This window comes from Passer montanus, unplaced genomic scaffold (genome assembly GCF_014805655.1).
Source record: "Passer montanus isolate IOZ18808 unplaced genomic scaffold, ASM1480565v1 scaffold140, whole genome shotgun sequence".
Taxonomy (NCBI): Eukaryota; Metazoa; Chordata; class Aves; order Passeriformes; family Passeridae; genus Passer; species Passer montanus.
Window position 1 is genome coordinate 589,838 of NW_024360942.1, and position 22,283 is coordinate 612,120.

The 22,283-nt window shown below is 56.9% G+C and overlaps 1 protein-coding gene across 5 annotated transcripts in view; it reads left to right on the forward strand.

The window, feature by feature from the left end:
- Nucleotides 1-21,662, forward strand: part of MAST3 (microtubule associated serine/threonine kinase 3) — a 24,085-nt gene extending 2,423 nt beyond the window's left edge. Inside the window, exons 1-27 of one of the 5 annotated variants that reach the window (XM_039700391.1) lie at nucleotides 8-186; nucleotides 5,860-5,948; nucleotides 6,177-6,249; nucleotides 6,430-6,450; nucleotides 7,587-7,665; nucleotides 8,516-8,673; nucleotides 11,461-11,536; nucleotides 12,171-12,380; nucleotides 12,463-12,564; nucleotides 13,100-13,232; nucleotides 13,728-13,795; nucleotides 14,112-14,197; nucleotides 14,333-14,541; nucleotides 14,824-14,962; nucleotides 15,169-15,301; nucleotides 15,406-15,571; nucleotides 15,805-15,906; nucleotides 16,179-16,301; nucleotides 16,607-16,716; nucleotides 16,860-17,005; nucleotides 17,309-17,538; nucleotides 17,650-17,850; nucleotides 17,934-18,160; nucleotides 18,254-18,376; nucleotides 18,507-18,643; nucleotides 18,877-19,061; nucleotides 19,169-21,662. In XM_039700391.1, coding sequence (XP_039556325.1) covers nucleotides 101-186; nucleotides 5,860-5,948; nucleotides 6,177-6,249; nucleotides 6,430-6,450; nucleotides 7,587-7,665; nucleotides 8,516-8,673; nucleotides 11,461-11,536; nucleotides 12,171-12,380; nucleotides 12,463-12,564; nucleotides 13,100-13,232; nucleotides 13,728-13,795; nucleotides 14,112-14,197; nucleotides 14,333-14,541; nucleotides 14,824-14,962; nucleotides 15,169-15,301; nucleotides 15,406-15,571; nucleotides 15,805-15,906; nucleotides 16,179-16,301; nucleotides 16,607-16,716; nucleotides 16,860-17,005; nucleotides 17,309-17,538; nucleotides 17,650-17,850; nucleotides 17,934-18,160; nucleotides 18,254-18,376; nucleotides 18,507-18,643; nucleotides 18,877-19,061; nucleotides 19,169-20,166 — 4,410 coding nt within the window. In that variant the 5' untranslated portion in view covers nucleotides 8-100 and the 3' untranslated portion in view covers nucleotides 20,167-21,662. Of the gene's footprint in view, nucleotides 1-7; nucleotides 187-5,859; nucleotides 5,949-6,176; nucleotides 6,250-6,429; nucleotides 6,451-7,586; nucleotides 7,666-8,515; nucleotides 8,674-11,460; nucleotides 11,537-12,170; nucleotides 12,381-12,462; nucleotides 12,565-13,099; nucleotides 13,233-13,727; nucleotides 13,796-14,111; nucleotides 14,198-14,332; nucleotides 14,542-14,823; nucleotides 14,963-15,168; nucleotides 15,302-15,405; nucleotides 15,572-15,804; nucleotides 15,907-16,178; nucleotides 16,302-16,606; nucleotides 16,717-16,859; nucleotides 17,006-17,308; nucleotides 17,539-17,649; nucleotides 17,851-17,933; nucleotides 18,161-18,253; nucleotides 18,377-18,506; nucleotides 18,644-18,876; nucleotides 19,062-19,168 lie in introns of those variants that run through there. The other 4 variants (XM_039700393.1, XM_039700389.1, XM_039700392.1 and 1 more) reach the window with 4 other exon arrangements.
- The last annotated feature ends 621 nt before the right edge of the window (nucleotides 21,663-22,283 follow it).

The window sequence follows — 22,283 nt, forward strand, 5'->3', positions numbered from 1 at the left end:
TGGGCCCCCGGCGCGGCCCCGCACGCTCCCGGCGGCGCCGCTCGGTGCCGGGGGAGCCGCTGGGTACCGGAGGACGCGGCCGGGCCCCGGCGGGGCCGCGATGTCGGACCCGAGCTGCTGGGGAGCCGCCCCGCCCGGTTACCGGGGCCAGCGGGCGGCCGGCGCCCTCCTCCAGCGCTCCAAGAGGTACCGGCGGCCGCCACCGGCACCGGGGGGCACCGGGGGGCACCGGCGGGAGGGGCTCCGGCTGGGCGCGGCCCCGGGGTCCGTGGTTTGAGGGGGGTTCAGCGGGGGATGCACCGGGGTGCGTGGTTTGGGTGTGTGGGTTTGGGGGGTCCTCTCACGGTGGGGGTGTGTGTTTTTGGGGGATGGACCAGAGTGGATGGTCTGATGGGGGGCACGTGTGGGGTGTGGGGTGGTGTTTAACACCTTCGATGCACAATGGGGTGTGTGGTTTAGGGGGTCTGTGTGCATCGGGGGGTGCTTGGTTTGGGAGGGGCAGCGATGCATGGGGAGGTGGGCACCAGCTTGTGTGATATGGGGTGGCTGTGTGGTTTTTGGGGGAGTCTCAGCACTGGGGGGGTTGGAGGGGCTGTGCACCACGGCTGCATCTTTTTGGGGGGTCACCAGGGCGTGTGGTTTTTGGGGGAGTCTCCGCACTGGGGGGTTTGGAGGGGCTGTGCACCACGGCTGCATCTTTTTGGGGGGTGATGAGCAATGAGGCAACGTCCTCCAGATGAGTGGGGTGGGGTGGGCTGTGCAGCATTGGGTGGCTTGGTTGGGACCCCAGTGCCACAGGGGATGTGGGGTTTAGGGTTCCAGGGGCAATAAGGGATGTTTTGGGGTGCTCTGTGCCCATCCTTGGTGTGGGTTTGGTGGGGGTGTTAGAGGGAGGTCCTACCCTTGTGACCCCCCGTGCCAAGGTGGACACTCCTGATGGGATGGATCCCATGTGGCACATGGTCTGACCCAGGGTGAGGGCCCCCAGGGTGTCTGGAGTGGTGGGAAGGGGCCAGGGCTCCAGGGGGCAAGGAACTCCCACCTCCTTTGTCAGCAGGGCTGGGGGTGCAGAAATGGGGTGCAGTGGGGCTGCCCTGGCTCTCCAGCTGCAGGCCAGGCCTGACCCAGGCAGGCTGGTGGGACACGTCCCCAAGGAGGGGGACAGGAGGTGCAGAGCACCCGCTGAGCCCCCCAGGTGTGGGTGGTGGAGGCTGGCACCTCCATCCAGCACATTTGGGGTGCTGCAGCTGGCCCAGGCATCAAACCCTGCCAAGGCTTTGTGTGACTGAGGTGTTTAATGGGTGCGGAGGCAGAGCACAGAGATTCCCATTGTTGCTGTCTCTCAGTGTCAGTGTGAGCTGGCACAAAGCAACACGGTTGCTTAGCAAAGGTATCCATCCCATCCCAGCCCGCCTGCCTCACCTGGGCTGTGGGAATTCCTGCTCCCAGTGCACGAGGATGGGCAAAGAGGGCCTTTAATAATTAAGAAAAGATGTCGGATGGGGTTTTCTGATCTGGGGTGGCCGAGCTGGGGGGGCTCTGGGGGAGATGTGTAATTGGAAAGATGATCTAGGCAGTCATCTGTCTCCAGCTGAGCATGATGAGGCTGTAATTCTCATGAAGGGCACAGGATTTGCTCTTCTTTCATTGGCATTCCTAGAATCCACGGTGAGGACCGCTCTGGCCTATTTAACAGAAAGCATATGATGTTATTTAGTGGGATTAAGAGGTTTGAGGGATCCTAATTTCCCGTGGGGGATGTGGAGATGGGCAGCACAGGGCAGAGGAGGCGGTGGTTCGATGCTGACAGGGTTCTCCCTCTCCGTGGATGGCTGTTCACACCTCAAACAGCACAGGAGCACAGCCCAGCAAACCTGACAGGTACAATTTCCTACCCACCTCCGGGAACCCGCGGAGCAGGGACGTGCAGGGACGCACCCCAGGGTGCTGGGCAGGATCTTGAGGCGTTTTTTTGCAGTGCAAAGAAATAAATAAGTCTATACCCAACTTGTTACCCTGTGATTCCCTCTGAGGATTTAGGATTTTGCTCTTGGGAGGTGCGTGATGTGTTGCTTGGTGCTCCAGGGTGGGTCCATGGGAGCACCCACAGTGCTTTGGGCTGGGGTGGGATGAGGCTGTGCTGGGTTCTGTGCCAGGCAGCGTGTTGCATTTCACTGTCCAGAGCCTGGTGCTCATGCCAGCCCCATTCCAGCCCTGTTCCAGCCCCATCCCTGGAGGCAGCCGGGTTCAGCGCTGTCACAAGTCACGGAGGACAAATGTCATGAAGAAACTTGGGATGCAGCTGCTTGGTTCAGTGGGTTTCAAAGTTAAACATGAATTTATCCCACTGGAAAGCAATTTTTTTCCCAGGACGCGGTGATCCATGGCACTTCCCTAAATCTCCAGGCACATTAGAGCTGTTGGGGGATATGGAGCCAGCAAGGAAGGGAGCTGGGAGCACAGACACGTGCTCTCAGTCACGCAGCAGGAGCGGAGCCGCCTGCTCTGCCCTTTGAGATTGTGCCTGCTCCCTTATCACCGTCCGACCCCGCCCTGCTCCCTCCACCCCGCACCCACTTTGTCCCACACCGGCTCTTTTCTGCCTCGGGTTCACCTGCCCGCAGTGCCCGGCACGGCGCTGGCATCTGCCACACGGTGTCCTGGTGGGTTTTGGGGTGGATCCCGCGGGAGAGCAGCGGGAACTGCAGCCCCTTTGTGCACTTCCCTGCCTGGCCCTGGGTGTTGCACAGCCCTGGCCCCGAGCCACCCATCCCTGCTCGCCCGGATCCTGGCAGAGCCTTTGCCAGGTGAGCGTGGTGCTGTGCAGCCCCATCCCAGGAGCTGCTCGTGGTACCCATGGCACTCAAGGAGTGCTTGGACAACGCTCTCAGGCCCAGCATGGTGTGCTGTGCAGGGCCAGGAGTTGGACTCGATGATCCTTGTGGATCCCTTCCAGCTTCAGGGTATTCTGGGATTCAGGGGAGCTGCCAGGCTCTGCTCCATCTCCTGCCCCTGGACATCCCGTGCCGAGGCCGGCTGCTGCTGCGGTGCCGGTTCCTCCTCCCAGGCAGCCTCCCCACGGCTGACACACGATTTTGCTCCAGGCTTTGGGGTCACACAGGCTGTCACACACTTTCCATATCCCTTGAAACAAGTTCTGGATGGCAGAGGCAGCGCCACGGCCAAGGCAGCTCAGCCCGAGCAGCGCGGGAGATGCTGACAGCGATTTTCCACTCCATTTTTGGTACCAAACGTGCAATGAAGTGATGGAGGCAGAGCAAGGCAGCAGCCCCGGCGCCTGCCATCGGGGCTCGGCAGTTGTCTGTGCCCTGGGGCTGCTTTGTAGGCCGAGGTTTCCGTGCGGGAAGGATGGGAAGCAGCTGGAGATGATGTGTCAGGCGGAGGGGGGTTAGGAGGCGCAAGATGGTTGTGGGAGCCGAGGGTGGAGCGCGCGGAAACAGGAAACGCTGGCCTCGCTCTGTGTCACCATTACTGGAACTTGCTTCACTAAAGGTTTGTTTTCACTTCCAAGATGAAAGCCAGGGGGGAGAGGTGAGCCCCCGGCCCCCCGGGCTGTCCTCTCTGCAGGACACAGCCCTGTGGCAGGGCTGGCAGTGAAGTGGTGTCAGAGCTGGCAGCTCTCTGCAGCCCTCCTGGCTCCTAAACCTCCTAAACCTCTTCCTGTGCCACTGTGGTGCTGGGGCAGGGCTGCTCACGCTGCCTCAGTTTCCCATCCGGCACACGGGGCCGGCAGCAGCCGAGGCTGTGGGTTCTGGCTGAGAGTTTGCAGCTCTGCTTGGGGCTCAAGCCTGTGTTTATGTGAGAAAATCAAACACTAGAGACCTGGAGACAGGACAGAGAGGAGGGTTAGATGGGATGTTGGGAAGGAATTGCTCCCTGGCAGGGTGGGCAGGCCCTGGCACAGGTGCCCAGAGCAGCCGTGGCTGCCCCTGGATCCCTGGCAGTGCCCAAGGCCAGGCTGGGCAGGGCTTGGAGCAGCCTGGGATGGTGGAAGGTGTCCCTGCCATGGCAGGATGAAGTGATCTTAAAGTTCCCTCCCAACCCCAACCATTCTGAGATTCTGTGATTCCAGGAGGGGAAGGTTTCTGTCTCTCCCCAACATCTCAGCTCAGCCCAGGTGCTGAGAGGGAACCTCTGAGCCCTCCAGGGTCACTGCAGCTCCAGGTGAGCTCAGAGCAGTCACAGGATGGGTGTTCCAGGGGACACCCAGAGACCCCTCATCCTGGCTGCAGAGGAGGGGTTTGGAGGGCCCCAAGCAGCTTCCCTGGAGGCAGAGACCTTCAGAAGAGCTGGGGCTCCTGGTTTTAATCCCACTAAAACCAGAGCAGGAGGATCCCTGCAGGGGAGAGATGCCAGAGGGAGGTGAGGGGTGCTGGATACCAGGTGTGGAGCTCTGTCCATGTGTGTGCAGCTCTGTCCATGTGTGTAGAGCTCTGTCCATGAGTGTGGAGCCCTGTCCATGTGTGTAGAGCTCTGTCCATGTGTCTGGAGCTCTGTCCATCTGTGTGGAGCTCTGTCCATGTGTGTGGAGCTCTGTCCATGTGTGTAGAGCTCTGTCCATGAGTGTGCAGCCCTATCCATGTGTGCAGAGCTGTGTCCATGTGTCTGGAGCTCTGTCCATCTGTCTGGAGCTCTGACTACCCCTTGGCTGTGCGTCAGTGTCCTGTACACCCACCTGCAGGTACCTGTTGTGAGTCACTGTCCTTTACACCCTGGATGCCACATCTGCCACTCCCTTCTGGTTTTGGGATCCGTGGAGAATCCCTTCTCCTCCAGCTCACCCCTGAGTGCTGGGGGTGCTGTGGCCGTGGTGTGATGTTAAAAGCTGTCCTTCAATGAGCAGCATCTGTGTGGGTTCCTGTTCCCAGCTCGGTGAGGAAACTCGGTGTCTTTGCGGAATCTGCAGCCTGAGGAAGCGGAAACAGGGGAAGGGGAGGGTTGTCCTCGTGCTGGAGCCTCTGCTCTGTGCTCTGGATATTTGCAGTTTCCTCTTGGCAGGGTGAAAGAGAACTTAAATGAGCCCGTAGTGTTAAATGGGGTTGAAATGTGGGAGAGGGAATTTCTGAGGCTGACCCACTCTTGCAAGGCAGCCTTGGAGTCAGGGTTGAAAGGAAAGGAAAACCAAAATTCCTGTGAGGATGGAAACCTTGTGAGCTGGGAGGGTGGGAATGGAGATGGGGATGTGAAGACCCAGCGGCTGTGGCCTTGCAGAGATGCTCTGGGATGCTGGGCTGTGGTACCAGGATGGGATTTTTGGGGAGTTTTGGGGTGTCAGGGTGCTGGTGCTGCTTTTCATCTGGTGAACGTGGCTCCCTCCTGCTGCCAGACAGAGCACAGCCCAGCTGGGGCAAAACCCACAAATTCCTGGTGACACTGCAGTCTCAGGGGGTTGGGACTGTCCTCTCTGCTGTGACATGGGGACCACCAAGGGCAAGGAGATTTATGGGAAGTGGGGGCATTTTCCATGCCCTGGAGCAGGTCAGGTTGTGGCTGCTTGGCATTTCCACTGCTTCCTCCTTTTACATCCCTTTTTCTATTCCTGCCTGGGGCTGTTGCCCAAGGGGCCTCCTGTTTCTGCCCTGCCCAGCGAGCCAAAACCAGAAGTGGGACCTTGCTGGGACAGTTCTTTGTTAAAAATAACCCTGTCTGCCCATCTCCAGCAGCGCTGGGCCTGGGGATGGATCTTCCCCGTGGCAGGAGATCTGTAATCAGTGGGGTGACAGCAGCCGTGTTCCCTGGCACAGGAATTCATGTGCAAGCAGACATTTATGTGCCTGAGCCCATCCAGCTCTGGCTGTCATGGCTTCCCTGAATTAATTCCCTCTCTTTCTTCCCCAGTTGCCGAAGCAGCAACAGGAAGAGTTTAGTGGTGGGCACCCCCTCTCCGACCCTCTCACGGCCTCTCTCCCCTCTCTCCGTGCCAACAGGTAAGGGATTATCCCAGTGGATGGTTCAGCACCTCCCAAAATTACCCAAATATTTTGCAGGGCTTGGTAGCAGCAGTGGACTGGCTGCTGGCTGCCAGGTGCCTTCTCCAGGGGGGAAATAAATTGGGAAGTGCCTTAAACACTTTTCCCTGAAGGAGCAGCCTGAAGCACTCTGGACACTGTGCTGGGGTGGGTTTTGGGATGAATTTTCCCCCTTTCTCCCTGCAGCTGGGAGCAGTCCCTTGGACAGCCCACGGAACTTCTCTGCCAGCACCTCCATCAACTTCCCCTTCGCTCGCAGGTGAGCTCCCAGCCCAGCCCCACAGCAGTAAATGTTCACTAGTAAAGATCATTCTCCCTCCTGGGAACTGTTCTGTTGATCTCAAGTGACTTGTTTTGCTTTTATTTTTGCTTTTCTTCTGCCTGCTTTCTGGCCTGGTGGCGTTTCCTCTGCCATGACTGGTTCCTCCTGCCACCCCAGCCATGCTCCTCGGACTGACAGGCAAGTACCAGGGATGGGCATGGGCTGCATTTTGGGGAGGTGTCTGCTTCACATCATCAGGGACCTTATTTTCTAAGTATTCAAGGCCAAGCTGGACAGGACTTGGAGCAATCTGGTCAAGTGGAAGGTGTCTCTGCACGTGGCAGGGAGTGGGACTGGGTCTTTGAGGTCCTTTGCAATGCAAGCCCATCTGGGACTCTGTGATTCTCTGTCTGCATCCCTGTGTGGGGAATTTTGCACCAGGACTGGGCTCCCTACAGCTCTGGGAGCAGAAATATCTCTGTTCCCATCACCCCACCCCTGGCTGTGTGCTCAGCCCCATCTCAGACTCTTGATGGATTTTCAGAAGATGTCCATGGATGGATGCTCATCCAGCCCCCCACAGAGGCAGATCCTGATACATCCCCTCCCAGCCCACGCCCTGCTTAACTAATTAATGAATTGCACCCATGGGGGGCGGGTGGCTGATTTTAACCCATCGATTGTGGCGTGGAAACAAGCCCCAGGCTCTCGGGCAGTTTGCACACTTGTAACAGAGGGAACAGCCAGGCTGTGGGGTCAGGAGTTTGCGAGTGCTGGAGCTGGATGTGGCTCCCTGCCAGCTCCTGCTGTCCTTGACCCCGCAAGGGAAATGGCAGTGGGAGGTGAAGGGCCTTGTCTTGACCTGGACGTGTCCCCATCCCTTGGAACCATCCCCAGGAGGAAGCATTGGCCTGTGTATGAGCAGTTCCCTTCCTGTTTATGGCCAGGCTCTGCTCCCCGGCGCCTGCTGTCTCAGGATGAGTCTTTGGGAATCCCAGTTTCTCACTCCCAGCAGGCTGAATTTTGCTCTAATTAAAAATCAGACTCTTGCAGGCTTTTTTTTTTTTTCCCCTGTGTGAAATGGATTCAATGGAGCCCCAGCTCTGTCCCTTTGCAGTGACCCTGCTGCCTGCCACTGTCCCTGCAACAGCCCCCCTCAGCTGCAAACCCCTGATTTCACCCCATCTCAGTCCATTCTGAAAAGAGGTTTCAGGGCTTTATTCCTCAAGCCACACCTGTGTCCTGTTCCCCAGCTTTTGGCTCTGATGTTGTTGATTTGCATTTAGATGTTGGGTTTTTTCCCCTGTGTGTGATTGTTGTGTTTGCTCTGGCAGGGCTGATGGCAGAAGGTGGTCATTGGCTTCGTTACCCTCCTCTGGCTATGGGACCAACACCCCCAGCTCCACGGTCTCGGTAACATTTGCTTTCTCATGGTAGCAGATAATAAGATCCTAAAACCCCTGATTTTTGGTGAAATGCCTCCCAAGCTCCATGGGTTCTAAAGGACCATGTGCTTTAGCTGCATCTTAAAAGCTGCATCCTGCTTCCCAAATGAGCTTTTAAGAAAGTCATAAGGCTTGGCTGTGGGCTTGCAGGACCCCTGGGGGTTGCAGTGTCCCATTAGAGCATCTCTGGGTTAACTTCATCCCTAGGATTACAGCATCTCTGGGAGTTACTGTGTCCTAGGGTTACAGTGTTCCTGGGGTTACAGAATCCCTGGGCATCAGAGCATCCCTGGGCATCAGACCATCCCTGGGATTACAGCATCCCTGGGAGTTACTAGGGTCTCCTAGGGTTACAGTGTTCCTGGGGTTACAAAATCCTTGGGCATCAGAGTATCCCTGGGAGTTATAGCATCCCTGGGCATTAGAGCATCCCTGGGAGTTACAGCATCCCTGGGAGTTACAGCATCCCAGGACATCAGAGCATCCCTGGAAGTTACAGCATCCCTGGGTGTGACAGGACTGAGCTGCCTGGGATGCTGGAGTTACAAGGGATAGGGCTCAGTGGAGCTGAGCTGAGTGGGAGAATGGGGGATTTTGGGCTGGCAGTGAGCACTGCAGACCTCCCCAGTCTCCTCCTGTCCACATTTCACACTCCCAAGCCCGCCCCATGCTGCCTGTCAGTGTTTCCATCCTCCCAAGAGTCCCCAAGGGATATTTCCCTCACGGACTCGCTCACCCCTGGGAAGCACGACCCCATCACTGATCTCCTTCTCCCATCTCCCAGCACTGATCTCCTTCACCCCTCTCTCTGTTCCCAGTCATCTTCATCCTCCCAGGAGCGCCTGCACCAGCTGCCGTACCAGCCCACCCCCGACGAGCTGCATTTCCTTTCTAAGCATTTCCGCAGTACGGAGAGCGTCACGGACGAGGAGGGCCGGCACTCGCCCTGCCTGCGCCCCCGATCCAGGAGCCTCAGGTGGGAGGCAGCTCCAGGACAGTGCTGGCTGGGTTTGGAAAGGCAGGTGGCTGCTTAAGGAAGGCAGGAGGCTCCCCTGAAATGGGAAATGTAAACCCCCTCCCAGTGAATTGTTGTAGTTTTGAAATTAAGGGGATCTCAGGCAAAGATATGGGAGCAGGAATAACTGTTCTTTACTAGGAAAACTGAAAAGACAAATGCAATAATACAAACAAAAAAACCCAAACCACTGACAGCGTCAGAAGCTGACCCCCTATGTGTCAGGGTGGTGGCACAGCCCCATCCCATGGGGGCTCAGCCCTCCTGCAGTGCCAGCTGTGCTTCTGCTGGAGCAGGGATCCTGCACAAGGGGGGAGTTTTCCTCTGCAGCTCCAGGGCTGCTGGAGATGGGCCTGCTCTCCCTCTGGGAATGCAGGGCAGGAGAAAGCTGCTCCTCTGGGAATGCAGGGCAGGAGAAAGCTGCTCCTCTGGGAATGCAGTGGGCAGAGGCTGCTGGGGTGTTCCAGGCTCAGATTGTATCCAGGTAGGAATGCTTGGCTCCTGCCCTGGGCGCAGCATCTCCCCATGGGAGGATGGAATTTGATCAGCCCTGCAGGGACACTCAGTGGCCATGGACAGCAGAGATCTCCTGGAGGGAGGGTTGGGTGTGGGAGAGATAAAGAAAACTGCCCCATGAGCAGAGAGAACTGCCCCAGCTCTGACAGATGGGAACAGAACACACACCCCCATTTCCAACCTAAGACAAATGCTGGCACATCCAGGGCACCCTCTGCCCTCTCACCAGCTGTTCCTGGGGTGTCCTGGTCCTGCTGTAACCTTTGTATGAAATTACATATTTAGATTCATGTCTGTACAGGATGCCCGTATCATGGAGTTGTTCTAGATACAGTTTAACTACATCCTGGTGTCTTTTTTTGTTCCCTGGGTATTTTGGTTTAATCCCTGTTTCCTTAGAAAAGTAGGAAATGCTCTTGGGCCAAAAGAGTTGTTCTAGATACAGTTTAACTATATCCTGGTGTCTTTTTTTTTCCTTGGGTATTTTGGTTTAATCCCTGTTTCCTTAGAAAAGTAGGAAATGCTCTTGGGCCAAAATTTGGCTGGAGTCAAATATTTCCAGTTTCTAGAGGGAATCTCCTCAAGGGCTTTTAAGGAGAAATTAGTTTCTTTTATATTAGATACGTTCCAGTCGGGATTAAAAGTACACCCTGATATTCTATAAAGACCTTGTAATTTACCCAGGGAGTGGAGACCTTTTTCATGTCCTCCATGGTGAGGAGGATCCTGTTCTAGACCTTGAAGAACGTGGGACAGGAGATCCCCTGTGGTTTCTCAGAGACCTCACCTTTCATGGGATTTACTTCTCCCATATCCCAAACCCTGATATGGGTTTTCCCCTTGCAGGGAACTGGAGAAACTTTGGCTTGAGGTTGTAGGTGCCTCATCCCTGGAAATATTCAAGGTCAGGCTGGATGGGGCTCTGAGTGGCCTGGCCTGGTGGAAGGTGTCCCAAAGTATTCCATGATTCTCCATGGTCTGGTTCTCAGCATCTTCTCAGCTGTTGGGATGTGGCATTGCTCTCCTGGCGGCAGGCAATACCTGTCTCCCAGAGCTGAAGCTGGAGAAACTGGGATTTGTTCCACAGCAGCTGCTTTGCAGCCTCTTGCTCAGTTGTCTGAATGATTTTGGTGGCGAGGAAGGGATCACTAAGCAGAAGCCCAAGCAGTGGCCATCCTTGTATGACTTACCTGCTGTTAAAAAATAAAAATCCCGTTTCTGGGCTTGGATAAGAAAATATCACCTTTTCTTGCTGGAACTGGCCTTTGCCTGTATAAAAAAAAAACAAAACCAAAAAACCCAGAAGGAGTGCAGGTGACTGGGCATTTGTGGGCTGGAGAGAGGAAAATTTGGAGAAGGCATTGAGCCAGTGGCCACACATTGTGTGAGCTGACCCTCAGCTGTACCTGCTGAGCTCCACCTTGCTGCTCAACACCACATCCTGTGAAGGAGCCACCCACACTGCCCAGCACCAGAGGCTTGTGCTTTTTGCAGGGGATGTTTTGGTTAAATCCTCTTTTCCCTCTGAAAAATCTCCTGACCCTCTTTGCTACCAGAGGCAGAGCCACAGCCTTGTGTGTTTCCAGCCGAAATTTCATTAAAATCAGATTAATTATCTGACAGGGGTTTGTAGGTGGCGAGATTTTCACTGAGGAGATGCTAGTTCTGCAGCTGGCACAGCAAAGGCTGGGGCTGGTTTTAATCACCATGTTTATTATTTTATAGTGGTTAATGAGTGCTGGCTGCTCCTGTGACTTGCTTTGCATAACGGGATCCTGGGAGGGGCAGTGTTGGGTGAGGGAAAGAGGAAAACCATGTTTAGTGAAGGTTGCTGTGTCCACCACAAGGTTTGGTTGGTTTTTTTGTTTGCTGGTGAGCTGCAAACAAATGGATGGCAAGAAATTGTGGGATCCAGAGGAAGGGAAATATGAGCTGATTTTTCAAAGCTGAGGGGATGATGGAACGTCCAGAACCTCTCAGTTCTGGATTTCCAAGTGACTTGTGTTTGGAGACCTGGGTTAAACTTCCCTAGATCACATGCCAGGGACCTCCAGTGTCTGGGACGCTGCTGGGAGCGCTGGCCCAAGGCTGGTGGCTCCACTTGGATGAGTTTTAACCACACGGAACCAGGAGCTGGGAGGAGGGCCCAAGCTGCTCTGCAGGGGTGGTGGCTATTTGCATAGATGCTGCTGACTTGAACCTGGTAACGCCGGCGCTCTGCTCCCTCTGCAGCCCCGGACGGACGAGCGGAACGTTTGATAATGAGGTGGTGATGATGAACCATGTCTACAAGGAGAGGTTCCCCAAGGTAACAGCCAGGAGCGTGTTGGTGCCTCCATGGCATCCTGGCAGCACCTTCTCCTCCCCGTGGGAGTGTGGAATGCATGGGTGGATCATGGGGGGTGTTGGGGACATTGGAGACACAACAAACCTGTGGTTTAGTAGCCACACAAGTGCCCTGTCACTCAGGCAGACAGAGGTCTCTGGAGGCTTTGGTGGAGCTTTTAAAGTCTGTTGGAAGCTTGGTCCCAGGTGGGGGCTTGTTGTGTATGTGGATATTTGAGCTGCAGGAGGTGGTGGGATGAGATTCTGGGATGGCCAAACCCAGTGCAGGAGGCAGGATGTGACCCTGGATGGTCAAATCAACTGCAGGAGGTGATAGGACAAGATCCTGGCTGATAAAACGCAGTGCAGGAGCTTGGTGAGGTGAGATCCGGGCTGGCCAAACCCAGTCCAGGAGGTAGGATGAGATCCTGGGTGGTCAAATCTACTGCAGGAGGTGGTAGGACGAGATCCTGGCTGATAAAACCCTGTGCAGGAGGTGGTGGGGTGAGATCTTGGATGGCCAAACCCAGTGGAGGAGGTAGGATGAGATCCTGGCTGGCCAAACCCATGGCATGGGGTTTGTGTTCCTGGCCATCACCATGCACTCTGCCTTGCAGGCCACAGCCCAGATGGAGGAGCGCCTGCAGGACACCATCACAAACTTCTCCCCGAGCAGCACCCTGCCCCTGGCTGATGGGGTGCTGGGCTTCATCCACCACCAGATCATCGAGCTGGCCCGGGACTGCCTGGCCAAGTCCCAGGGAGCCCTCATCACCTCCCGCTACTTCATGGAGCTGCAGGAGAAACTGGAGAAGATGCTCCGAGATGTGAGTACGGGGCAGTTCCCTGCCTGGTGCCACCTCGTGAGGCCACCAAGAGACACCTGGCTTCTGTCTCCATTCCTGACAGGCTCAGGAGCGTTCTGAGAGCGAGGAAGTGAAGTTCATTGACCAGCTGGTGAGGAAGCTGCTGATCATCATCTCCCGGCCTGCCCGACTTCTGGAGTGCCTGGTAAGACATGGAAGCTCCTGTCTTGTCTTTCATGGTCTGTGCCAGCCCAGAGAGGAGGCAAAGCCTCCAGGATGCCCCTGGATCCCTGGAAGTGTCCAAGGCCAGGTTGGACAGGGCTTGGAGCAACCTGGGATGGTGGAAGGTGTCCCTGCCCATGGCAGGGGAATGGAATAAAATGACCTTTAAGTTCCTTTCCAGACCAAACCATTCTGTGACTATGTGGTTTTCAGGTTTGGTTTTTGGTTTTTTTTTTTTTTTTTTTTTTTTTTTTTTTTTTTTTTTGTTGATTTTGCTGAATTTCTAAAGCAGTGACCTTGGGCTGTGGTTCCTGATGAAATTTTCATCTCCCTTACTTTTCCTTCCAAGGCCAGCTCACAAAGCTACTTTTTTTTTTCATCACCCTTGACCTGGGGAATGATGAGGGAATGATGCATTCAAGGCCTGTCCCCAATTACTGGTGTCACCTGCAAGGCTTAGAGGGAGAGTTTAACTTTGCAAAATCTCTCCTCAACTGTGCTTGGTTTTCCCCATCCAGGAGTTCGACCCAGAGGAGTTTTACCATCTCCTGGAAGCTGCAGAAGGACACGCCAAAGTTGGACAGGGAATAAAGACTGATATTCCCCGATACATCATCAGCCAACTGGGGCTCGTCAAGGACCCACTGGAGGGTAGGGAAGCACTTGGCCTGGGGGCTCTGAGGTCTGCAGCAGGATGGGGACTCCCAGTTTGGCCACTGGTGATCACAACTGAGCACTGGGAGGTGTCGGGGAGACCTGCGGGGGTGAGAGAGGTCACAGCAGGACCAGGACAATGGCCAAGTCCTTCTGGCCAGCCCCATGTCCCTCATTATTGCTTCCAACACATTCAGCAAAGCAGATTAAGCTCAAAAACACTTAATCTGTGGCCCTGGGGGGGGGGAAATAATAATCCCTGGAGAACGCAGGAATGACTATTAAAAAAAAAAAAAAGAATTATATAAATGTTTAACCTCGTGTTGAACCTCTTAACGTCATGACCTGAATTTCTCCATACGACAGCTCGAGCAAAGCATGTGGCCAAATCCCCGCGGGGTCTCTGAGTTTGGGGGGAGAGTGGTTGGGCAGGGTGTGATTTTGGTGGGTGTTGAGCATGAGGAAAGTGAAAACCATCCCTGTCACCTGCAGAAATGGGGCAGCTGGATCACTTTGACAGCGGGAACACCATCACACCGGAGAACGATGACGCCTGTGAGGTGAGCGTGGTCCCACCTGCCTGTCCCACCTGCTGCCTCCAGCTTCCTCCCACCTCACCCCTCACCAGAGCTGCCTTAGACTGGGAGCTGTTCATTTTGGATTGTCCCCAGGGGTGATTGATGTATTCAAGGGGAAGATCTCACAGGCCCTCATTTGGCTTCTTGAGTGGACAGGGCTCTTGATTTGCAGAGCATCTCAGGCTTCTGGTTTGGGGTTTGTGACTGGAGAGGGCTCTGGCAAGAAGAAGCTTTTGGAGGTGGTACATGATGGTGCTGGGTGAATTCCTGCTTCATTAAAAACCTGTGTGTTCCTCAGAGCCAGCCCTCAATCCCTGTGCCACGGAGGAAGCCCTGCGAGGGGGACTTTGAGACCATCAAGCTGATCAGCAACGGGGCTTATGGGTGAGTTGGGGAGTTCCTATCCATTGTCTCCATCTGTAAACAACTCAAAAGCCCTTCTTTGTCCATGCCCCATGGTGTGGGGTGGTCAGTGCTGGTGGCTGGAGGGCTTGTGTTGAGGTCCAGCTGTTCCTCCAGGGCCGTGTACCTGGTAAGGCACAGGGAGACGCGGCAGCGCTTCGCCCTGAAGAAAATCAACAAGCAGAACCTTATCCTGAGGAACCAGATCCAGCAGGTGTTCGTGGAGAGGGACATCCTCACCTTTGCTGAGAACCCCTTCGTGGTCAGCATGTTCTGCTCCTTTGAAACCAAGCGACACCTCTGCATGGTCATGGAGTACGTGGAAGGTGAGAGCAGGACTTGAGGCTGGATGGTGCAGGGAGGAGGGGAGGAGATCAAAGCCTGAGCATCAAGGACACCACCTGGACATCTCCTGCCCTGCTTTGCTCCAGGCAGCAGAGGCAAGCACAGGGAGATGATTTTGTGATCCTGATCTCCTTGATGAAGGTGGTGACCGTGGTCACCTAGGAGAGCGTTTGTGCCCCATGCCTGGGGATCAGCTGCTCAGAGGGGCTGGCTGGGAGCCTGCTGGTCCTGCTGCCTTCCCTGAGCCCCCCGTGTTCCCACAGGGGGGGATTGTGCCACGTTGCTGAAGAACATGGGCCCGCTGCCCGTCGACATGGCCAAGATGTACTTTGCTGAGACCGTTCTTGCACTGGAGTATCTCCACAACTACGGCATCGTCCACCGGGACCTCAAACCTGACAAGTGAGGGTGTGGGTCAGGTCTGAGCAAGGGTGGGGCTTTGAATGGGGAAGGGAAAGCCAAGAGGGAAGGGCAGAATGGGTTTTGTTCCCCAGAGACTGGTTCTGTGCCGTTGCATCAGGACCAGAGGCCCTGGGGTGCGGCTGGTTCGTCTCAGGTCTCCCCAGAAGCAAACAGCAGCATTGTGGGGTGTCTGTCTTCTCCTGCAGTTTGCTCATCACCTCCATGGGCCACATAAAGCTGACAGACTTTGGTCTGTCAAAGATTGGCCTGATGAACATGACCACGAACCTCTACGAAGGGCACATGGAGAAGGACACGCGGGAGTTCATGGACAAGCAGGTACGAGCTGCTCGTGGCTGACCTGCCATCACTGGGGTCCCAGATAACCTCGGGATTTGTTGCAAAGGCCACTGCAGAGGTGTCAGCCCCTGCTTCCCACACAGGTGTGTGGCACTCCGGAGTACATTGCCCCCGAAGTCATCCTCATCCAGGGCTATGGGAAGCCCGTGGACTGGTGGGCCATGGGCATCATCCTCTACGAGTTCCTGGTGGGCTGCGTCCCCTTCTTCGGAGACACCCCCGAGGAGCTCTTTGGGCAGGTCATCAGTGGTGAGTGCCAGGGACAAGTCTGTGTTCCCAGCAGCCAAGGCTCATTCCTTTAACACGTGGAACCTTCATTCCTTCCTGTCACCCTTGCTGAACAGTGAGGAGGCTCCTCAAGCTTTGACTTCCCACTTTGGGAGGGCCCTTCCCCTGCTGCATCTCCCGAGTGACTTTCCTGTTGCCCAGAAGGGTCCAGACCCTTTCAGCCACCACAACCCCCTTTTCCTTTTTCCTTGCAGATGAAATTATGTGGCCAGAAGGGGACGAGGCTCTCCCTGCAGATGCCCAGGACCTGATCACACGGTTGCTGAGGCAGTGTCCCCTCGAGCGCCTGGGCACTGGTACGCATGGCAGCCCCCTCAGGGGCTGACCTGGCACCTTGATTCCCATCAAATTTGTGTGGCTTTGAGTCCAAAGCATGTCCTACCACACTGAGGGTGCTTGGGGGAGGTTTCCTGCTCGGGGTTCCCTCCAGGAAGGCTGCACAGGGCTCCTGTCCATCCTTTTTAAGCCATTTACTCTGTGTGGAGGACAGACTGTGCTGTTTGGGGTGGGAGTGGGGGCACCCTGGATCCTGCCCCATGCCCCTGACATGGGTTTCTGTGCCTGGCAGGAGGTGCACATGAGGTGAAGCACCATTCCTTCTTCCTCCATCTGGACTGGAACGGGCTGCTGCGGCAGAAGGCTGAGTTCATCCCCCAGCTAGAGTCGGAGGATGACACCAGCTACTTTGACAGTGAGGCCAAATCCATCCCTCTTCCACATCTGCCAATCCATTATCCCAGCTGCACTTTGGATGCTCACATGGGGGATGAAAATCTCCTGGGTGAAGCTGGTCTCTTTACAGCCCAAGTCACAAAACAACCACAGTCCTCTTTCCAGGCTGCTCACCTTTACCTGCTTCCTCCCCCAAAACTCCCCTGGGATTTGGGGCTGAGCTGTCACCCTCTGGGTGTAGATCCCAGCTGGCCCTGCTGCAGGCAGGACGTGGGGTGCTGCAGGCAGGGTGACATTCCTTCCCCCTCTGGCTCTTGCTTTCAGCTCGCTCCGAGAGGTACCGTCACTTGGATTCGGAGGATGAGGAAACCAACGATGAGGAATCATCGGTGGAGATCGGGCAGTTCTCCTCCTGCTCCCACCGCTTCAGCAAGGTGCTCCAGCCCCTCCTGCAGCATCCAAAATGCTTTGGCACCTCAAACAGCGTGGCTGTGCCGAGCATCGCTGTCTTGGCTGACACCACAGCACCCAAACTCCCAAATTTCTGCTCCATGCTGATGGCTCCTCTCCTTCTCAGGTGTACAGCAGCTCAGAATTCCTGGCGGTCAACTCCACCCTGAGCCTCTCCTCCTCCGAGCGGAGTCACTGCGATGACAAAGAGGAGCGGTGGGACCGGCACTCGGGAGATGAGGACAGGAGCCGGCCAGCAGGCACTGAGCCCCGGTGCGTGGCCAGGGGGGCTGCACTGCTGCTGTGGGCTCTTGCCAGTGCCCAGGGCTTGTGCCAGCACCAAGGGTTTGTGCCAGCACTGAGGGTTTGTGTCAGGACCAAGAGTTTGTGCCATCACTGAGGGTTTGTGCCGGGACCGAGGATTTGTGCTGACATCACGGGTTTGTGATGGCACTGCAGGGTTTGTGTTATTTCTGAGGGGTCAGTGGGAGGTGTCCTGGGGATGCTGCAGTGGCTCAGTGCCATCTGCCTTGCCCACCTTGGGTTGTCCTGAGCCCTCCTGCTCTTCCCATGCAGCCTCCGCTCCTGGACGTCCGGCAGCTCCACGCCGTACACCTCCCGGCACGAGCGCAGCCGCAGCCCCACGGCGCTGCCCAGCACCCTCAGCCTGGACACCATGCCCAAGTTTGCCTTCTCCTCGGAGGATGAGAGCCCTTGTGTGGCGTCCAAGCCAGAGAAACCCAAGTTTGTGGTGGGAGACTCTGATGCAGGGACTGGCGGCGCGGTGAAGCAGTCGGCGTTATCCGGTGCGTAGGCTGTGGGCACCAGTGTGGGCTTCTCTGGGGGCAGCCAGGGTCCTGCATGGCATGGGGTGGCTTCTCCACATCCCCAAGCTCTCCCTTCTCCCCTCTGTGCAGCTGATCTGGTCAGCCTGAACCGCATCCGCCTGCGGAGCAACAGCACCGGCACCAAGAACTCGACTCCCCGGAGCCTGGAGCCGAGCGGGGGCCGCCGGCTGAGCACCCAGAAGGATATGCCAGAGAGACAGAGAGCCTCCCTGGGCAGCCGTGTGCCCAAATCTGCCTCTGTCTCAGCCCTGTCCCTCATCATCACCTCAGGTCTGTGTGCTGGGTGATCTACCCTGCTGGATGGCCACTGTCACGTGTCTTTGCCGGACTGAGGTGGCTCCTTCTGCTTGCAGATGACTTCGGTGGCAGTGCCCTGATGAGCCCCATCTCCCCTCACTCCCTCTCGTCCAACCCCTCTTCCCGGGACTCCTCCCCGAGCCGAGACTCCTCGCTGGCCATCGCCAGCCTGCGGCCGCCCATCATCATCCACAGCTCGGGCAAGAAGTACGGCTTCACCCTGCGAGCCATCCGCGTCTACATGGGCGACAGCGACGTCTACACCGTCCACCACATGGTCTGGGTACGTGCCCGGGGGTCTAGCGGTGCCTTTCCCAGTGGGAAAACCCCAGGAGGAGGCTGGCATCCAAATAAAACTGCTGTGTTTGGGTTGCAGAGCGTGGAGGAGGGGAGCCCTGCGCAGGAGGCCGGGCTGAGGGCAGGAGATCTCATCACACACGTGAACGGAGAGTCCGTGCTGGGTTTGGTCCATCGGGACGTCGTGGAGCTGCTGCTGAAGGTGAGTGACCAGAGCCACTCTGCTGTCCCAGGACATCAATTCAGCAGCTCCCTGGCATTGCCTTTGCTGGCAGCTGAGGCAGGAGCTGGCTCAGATCTGGTGCTGCAAAGATTTGTTTTCCATCCCTCAGAGTGGGAATAAAGTGGCCCTGCGGACCACCGCCCTGGAAAACACCTCCATTAAAATCGGTCCTGCAAGGAAAAACAGCTCCAAGACAAGGATGGCACGGAGGAGTAAAAAGAGCAGGAAAAGGGATGGCCAAGACAGGTAGGTAAACTGGGATAAAGTGGCATTTGTCCCGGTGTGTGGGGTACTGGGGGAATGCTCTGGATCTGCCATATCAGAGTGGCCAGTGGGGTCTGGTCCTGCCAACACTGGGTTGGATGCTCTGGATCTGCCACAGTGGGATGTCCAGTGGGATCTGGTCCTGTTGGCACAAGGTCAGTAGACTTGAGACCAACAGCTTTAAGGAGAAGCCAAAGTCATTCCTGTCCCTCCAGCAGGAGAAAATCCCTTTTCAAGAAGATCTCCAAGCAGTCGTCGGTCCTGCACACCAGCCGCAGCTTCTCCTCTGGTCTCCATCACTCGCTGTCCTCCAGTGAGAGCCTCCCGGAGTCCCCCACGCACAGCCTGTCCCCGGGTCCCACGCCGCCGTGCCGCAGCCCCGCTCCCGACCTGCCCTCAGGTACCCCAAGGGGGGATATTGGCTCGGGGCAGGGCAGGATGCTGCGTGTCCCTCGGGGAGGCCGTGTCCCTCCACCCCTACAGTGACCTTTTCTCTTTGTACGGCAGATGCTGTGTCCCCTCAGAGCACCTCTCCCTCCTCCAGCACCCCAACGTCACCCGCCGGCCACGTGCGCCCCAGCTCCCTGCACGGGCTGGCCCCCAAACTGGGTGGGCCACGCTACAAAGTGGGACGTCGCAAATCCACCAGCAGCATCCCCCCCTCGCCCCTGGCCTGCACCCCTTCCTCGGCCCAGCGCCCGCCTTCCCCCCAGCGCTCCCCATCTCCGCTGCCTGGGTACCCCAAAACCCCGCATTCCTTCCAGGGCAAGACCCTGTCCCCCCCCACCATCGTCCGGCAGAGCTCGCGGCCCCGCAGCGCCGACTGCCCCCGCTCCCCCCTCCTCAAGCGCGTCCAGTCGGCCGAGAAGATCGTCACCATCCTGGCCGAGAAGAAAACGGGCGGCGGCCGCAAGCTGGGGCTGGAGATGCCCACGCTGGATGGGGAGGCCATCGCGGAGGGCGACGCGCTGCCGTACCCCGCGGAGCACGGGTACCACCCCGCCAGCTCCCGCCTGGCAGAGCGCCACGACCGGGACCAGGAGATGGTGGTGATGCGGCGCCTGAACCTGTCGGAGCGCAGGGACTCCTTCAAGAAGCAGGAGGCGGTTCAAGAAGTGAGTTTTGACGAGCAGGAGACGGCGGCAGGAAGCGAAGATGGCGGCAAGGGTGAAGAAGGGCAGGGCGCGGAGCCGCCGCCGAAGCCGAAGCCCGGCACGGTGCCGCAGATCGCGGTGCAGGGCTCGGAGAGCGACGAGCAGGAGCCGGCGGTGGCCGAGTGGGAATGCCAGGGCTCCTACCCCCTCAGCAGCACGGAGCAGCCCAGCGGCAGCATCTCCTTGCCGTGGTGGGATGGGTGTGAGCACCGGGACCGTGGCTCCCAGCAGCAGCGGAACTGCGGGCAGGGATCGCCCGGCCACTGGCAGGTGCCAGCACAGGGCCAGGAGCCAACGGGTGCTCATCTCCCGGCTCCCCGGGGCGTGTGGAGCGGGGCCAAGCATGCCTGAGCCCCGCGCTGGCACCAGGGATGGTTCAGCAGCATCCCAGTGCCTCCCCAGCACCCCGTTCTGTGCGGCAGTTCCATGAGAAAAATGTCCCCGGAGCCACTCTGGACCCTGGCCGGGCCGGCTGTGCCCCGGCACCTCGCCCCCCTGGAAGGCTTTTTGTACTCCCTGAAAGATGCTCATATTTTTATAGAGACGCAGGAGCTTTTCCGGCAGCGGCGTTTCCCCAGCTGGGCCCCAACCTCTGTGTACAGAAAGGACTCGATGCAAATATTCCTTAATTAATTTATTACTTTTTATAAGCTAAACGGGCAGTGCAGGACTGTCGCAGGGGCCAACCCAGCTCTGGGAGTCCCAGCCTTTCCCGTGCGTCTCCCAGCTCCCAGCCCACTGTTTTCTAACCCACTCGCTTTCCCCTACTTTTAAACTTCAATTCTAGCTGGAAACACCCCAGATCTCCTAAAAAGCCCATAATTCTAATATTTAAAATTAAAACAAAACCCCAAATCCACAGCAACATCCCCAAAATGCTGGTGCTCCAGGCTGGGATGCAGAGGGGGGATATGCTTTGCATATGGATCATCAGATGATGTGCATATGGATCATTTTATAAGCTTATAGGAGATATAAAAAGGTTTTAATTATTTTATTTGGAGATTTTATAGCCACCTGGCTCCATTGGCCCTTCCAGGTGGGGAAAACTGAGACATTCCCCAGATGGGAATACTAATGGGATTTTTAGGGTCAGTTTTTGCTCTTTCAGAAACCCCACAAAATCCCGTGGTGTTGGTTGATCAGTGCACAGACACCTACAAAATCCCAATTTATCTTTTATTTTTTCTTTAATCTCCCCAACCCAGTGAGCACCTGTGCTGCTTCACTTGCAATTTGGGAATTTCACCCCTTTCTCTCCCCACCTCGTTGCTCTTTTTCCAACAAACGACAGCTCAACCCAGCATTTCTCCCCCATTTCTACCTTTTTCTGGGCTATAAATGTTTCCATTTGTTGATGCATGTTCTGGCCCCCCTCCCACACCGTGGTGGTGACAGGGGGACATCCCTGGTTTGCCAACCCCGCTGCCATCAGGTGTCACCGTACCCCCGGTGGATTTTTGGGCTGCGTGTTGGATTCTTTTGTGCACGTGTGGTTTGTGCCAGGCTCTGTATCCCGCTTCTCCCGTTCAACTGGTGCTGTTAAACCCCCCAAAAACGAGCAACCAGAGCTGCTCCGTGTTTCCTTTGCTTCTCCCTCCACTCTCTGTATGAAGGTCTTGGAAAGGCAGCGGGGTTTTGGGGAGACACCGGGCACCCCCTGCCCACTGGCACGGTGCCATGGGGGGGCTTGGCTGTGCACTGCTGGCGTGGACAGGGTGGGAAGAGGATTTTTTAAATGGGAAATGTCTTCAAAGCCAAGGGGACTGTGTCTTCCTGCCCAGTGCCCGGCTCTGTTTGTACCTTCGGGAAGTTTTCTGTTGGATTAAAATTGTCCCTTGCGCTGAGTGTGGTGTCCAGTGGCACTGGAGCGTGCAGGGCAGCGAGTGCCCGCTCTGGGGGCGATGGCAAGGGGAGCCCGGGGTGCCAGCACAGCTGGGAGGGGAGGGGAGGTGGCCCTGCAGTGGCACCGGGGTGGCTGGCACCCAGCCTGGCTCCAGTACCGGGTCCCGGTGTGGGTGCCCGCAGCAGTGTCCTGCACCCCAGTGACCTGTGCCCAGGGTAGTGCCCCGTGCTCGTGCCCTGCCCCACTCCAGGTATGCCCCATTCCCAAATCCGTGCCCCATTCCCAAATCCGTGCCCCATGCTCTGTCCCTGGGCCGTGCCCGGTGCCTCATGCCCAGCACAGTCCTGGTGCAGTGCCCCGTGGCCGGTGATGTGCCCCATTCCCGGTTCAGTCCCGGTTCAATCCTGGCTCTATCCCGGCTCAATCCCGGTTCAATCCCAGTGCTGTGCCCCGTTCCCAGTTCAGTCCCGGTTCAGTCCCGGTTCAATCCCTGCTCTATCCCGGCTCTATCCCGGCTCAATCCCGGTTCAATCCCGGTGCTGTGCCCCGTTCCCGGTTCAGTCCCGGTTCAATACTGCCTCTATCCCGGCTCAATCCCGGTTCAATCCCGCTTCAATCCCCC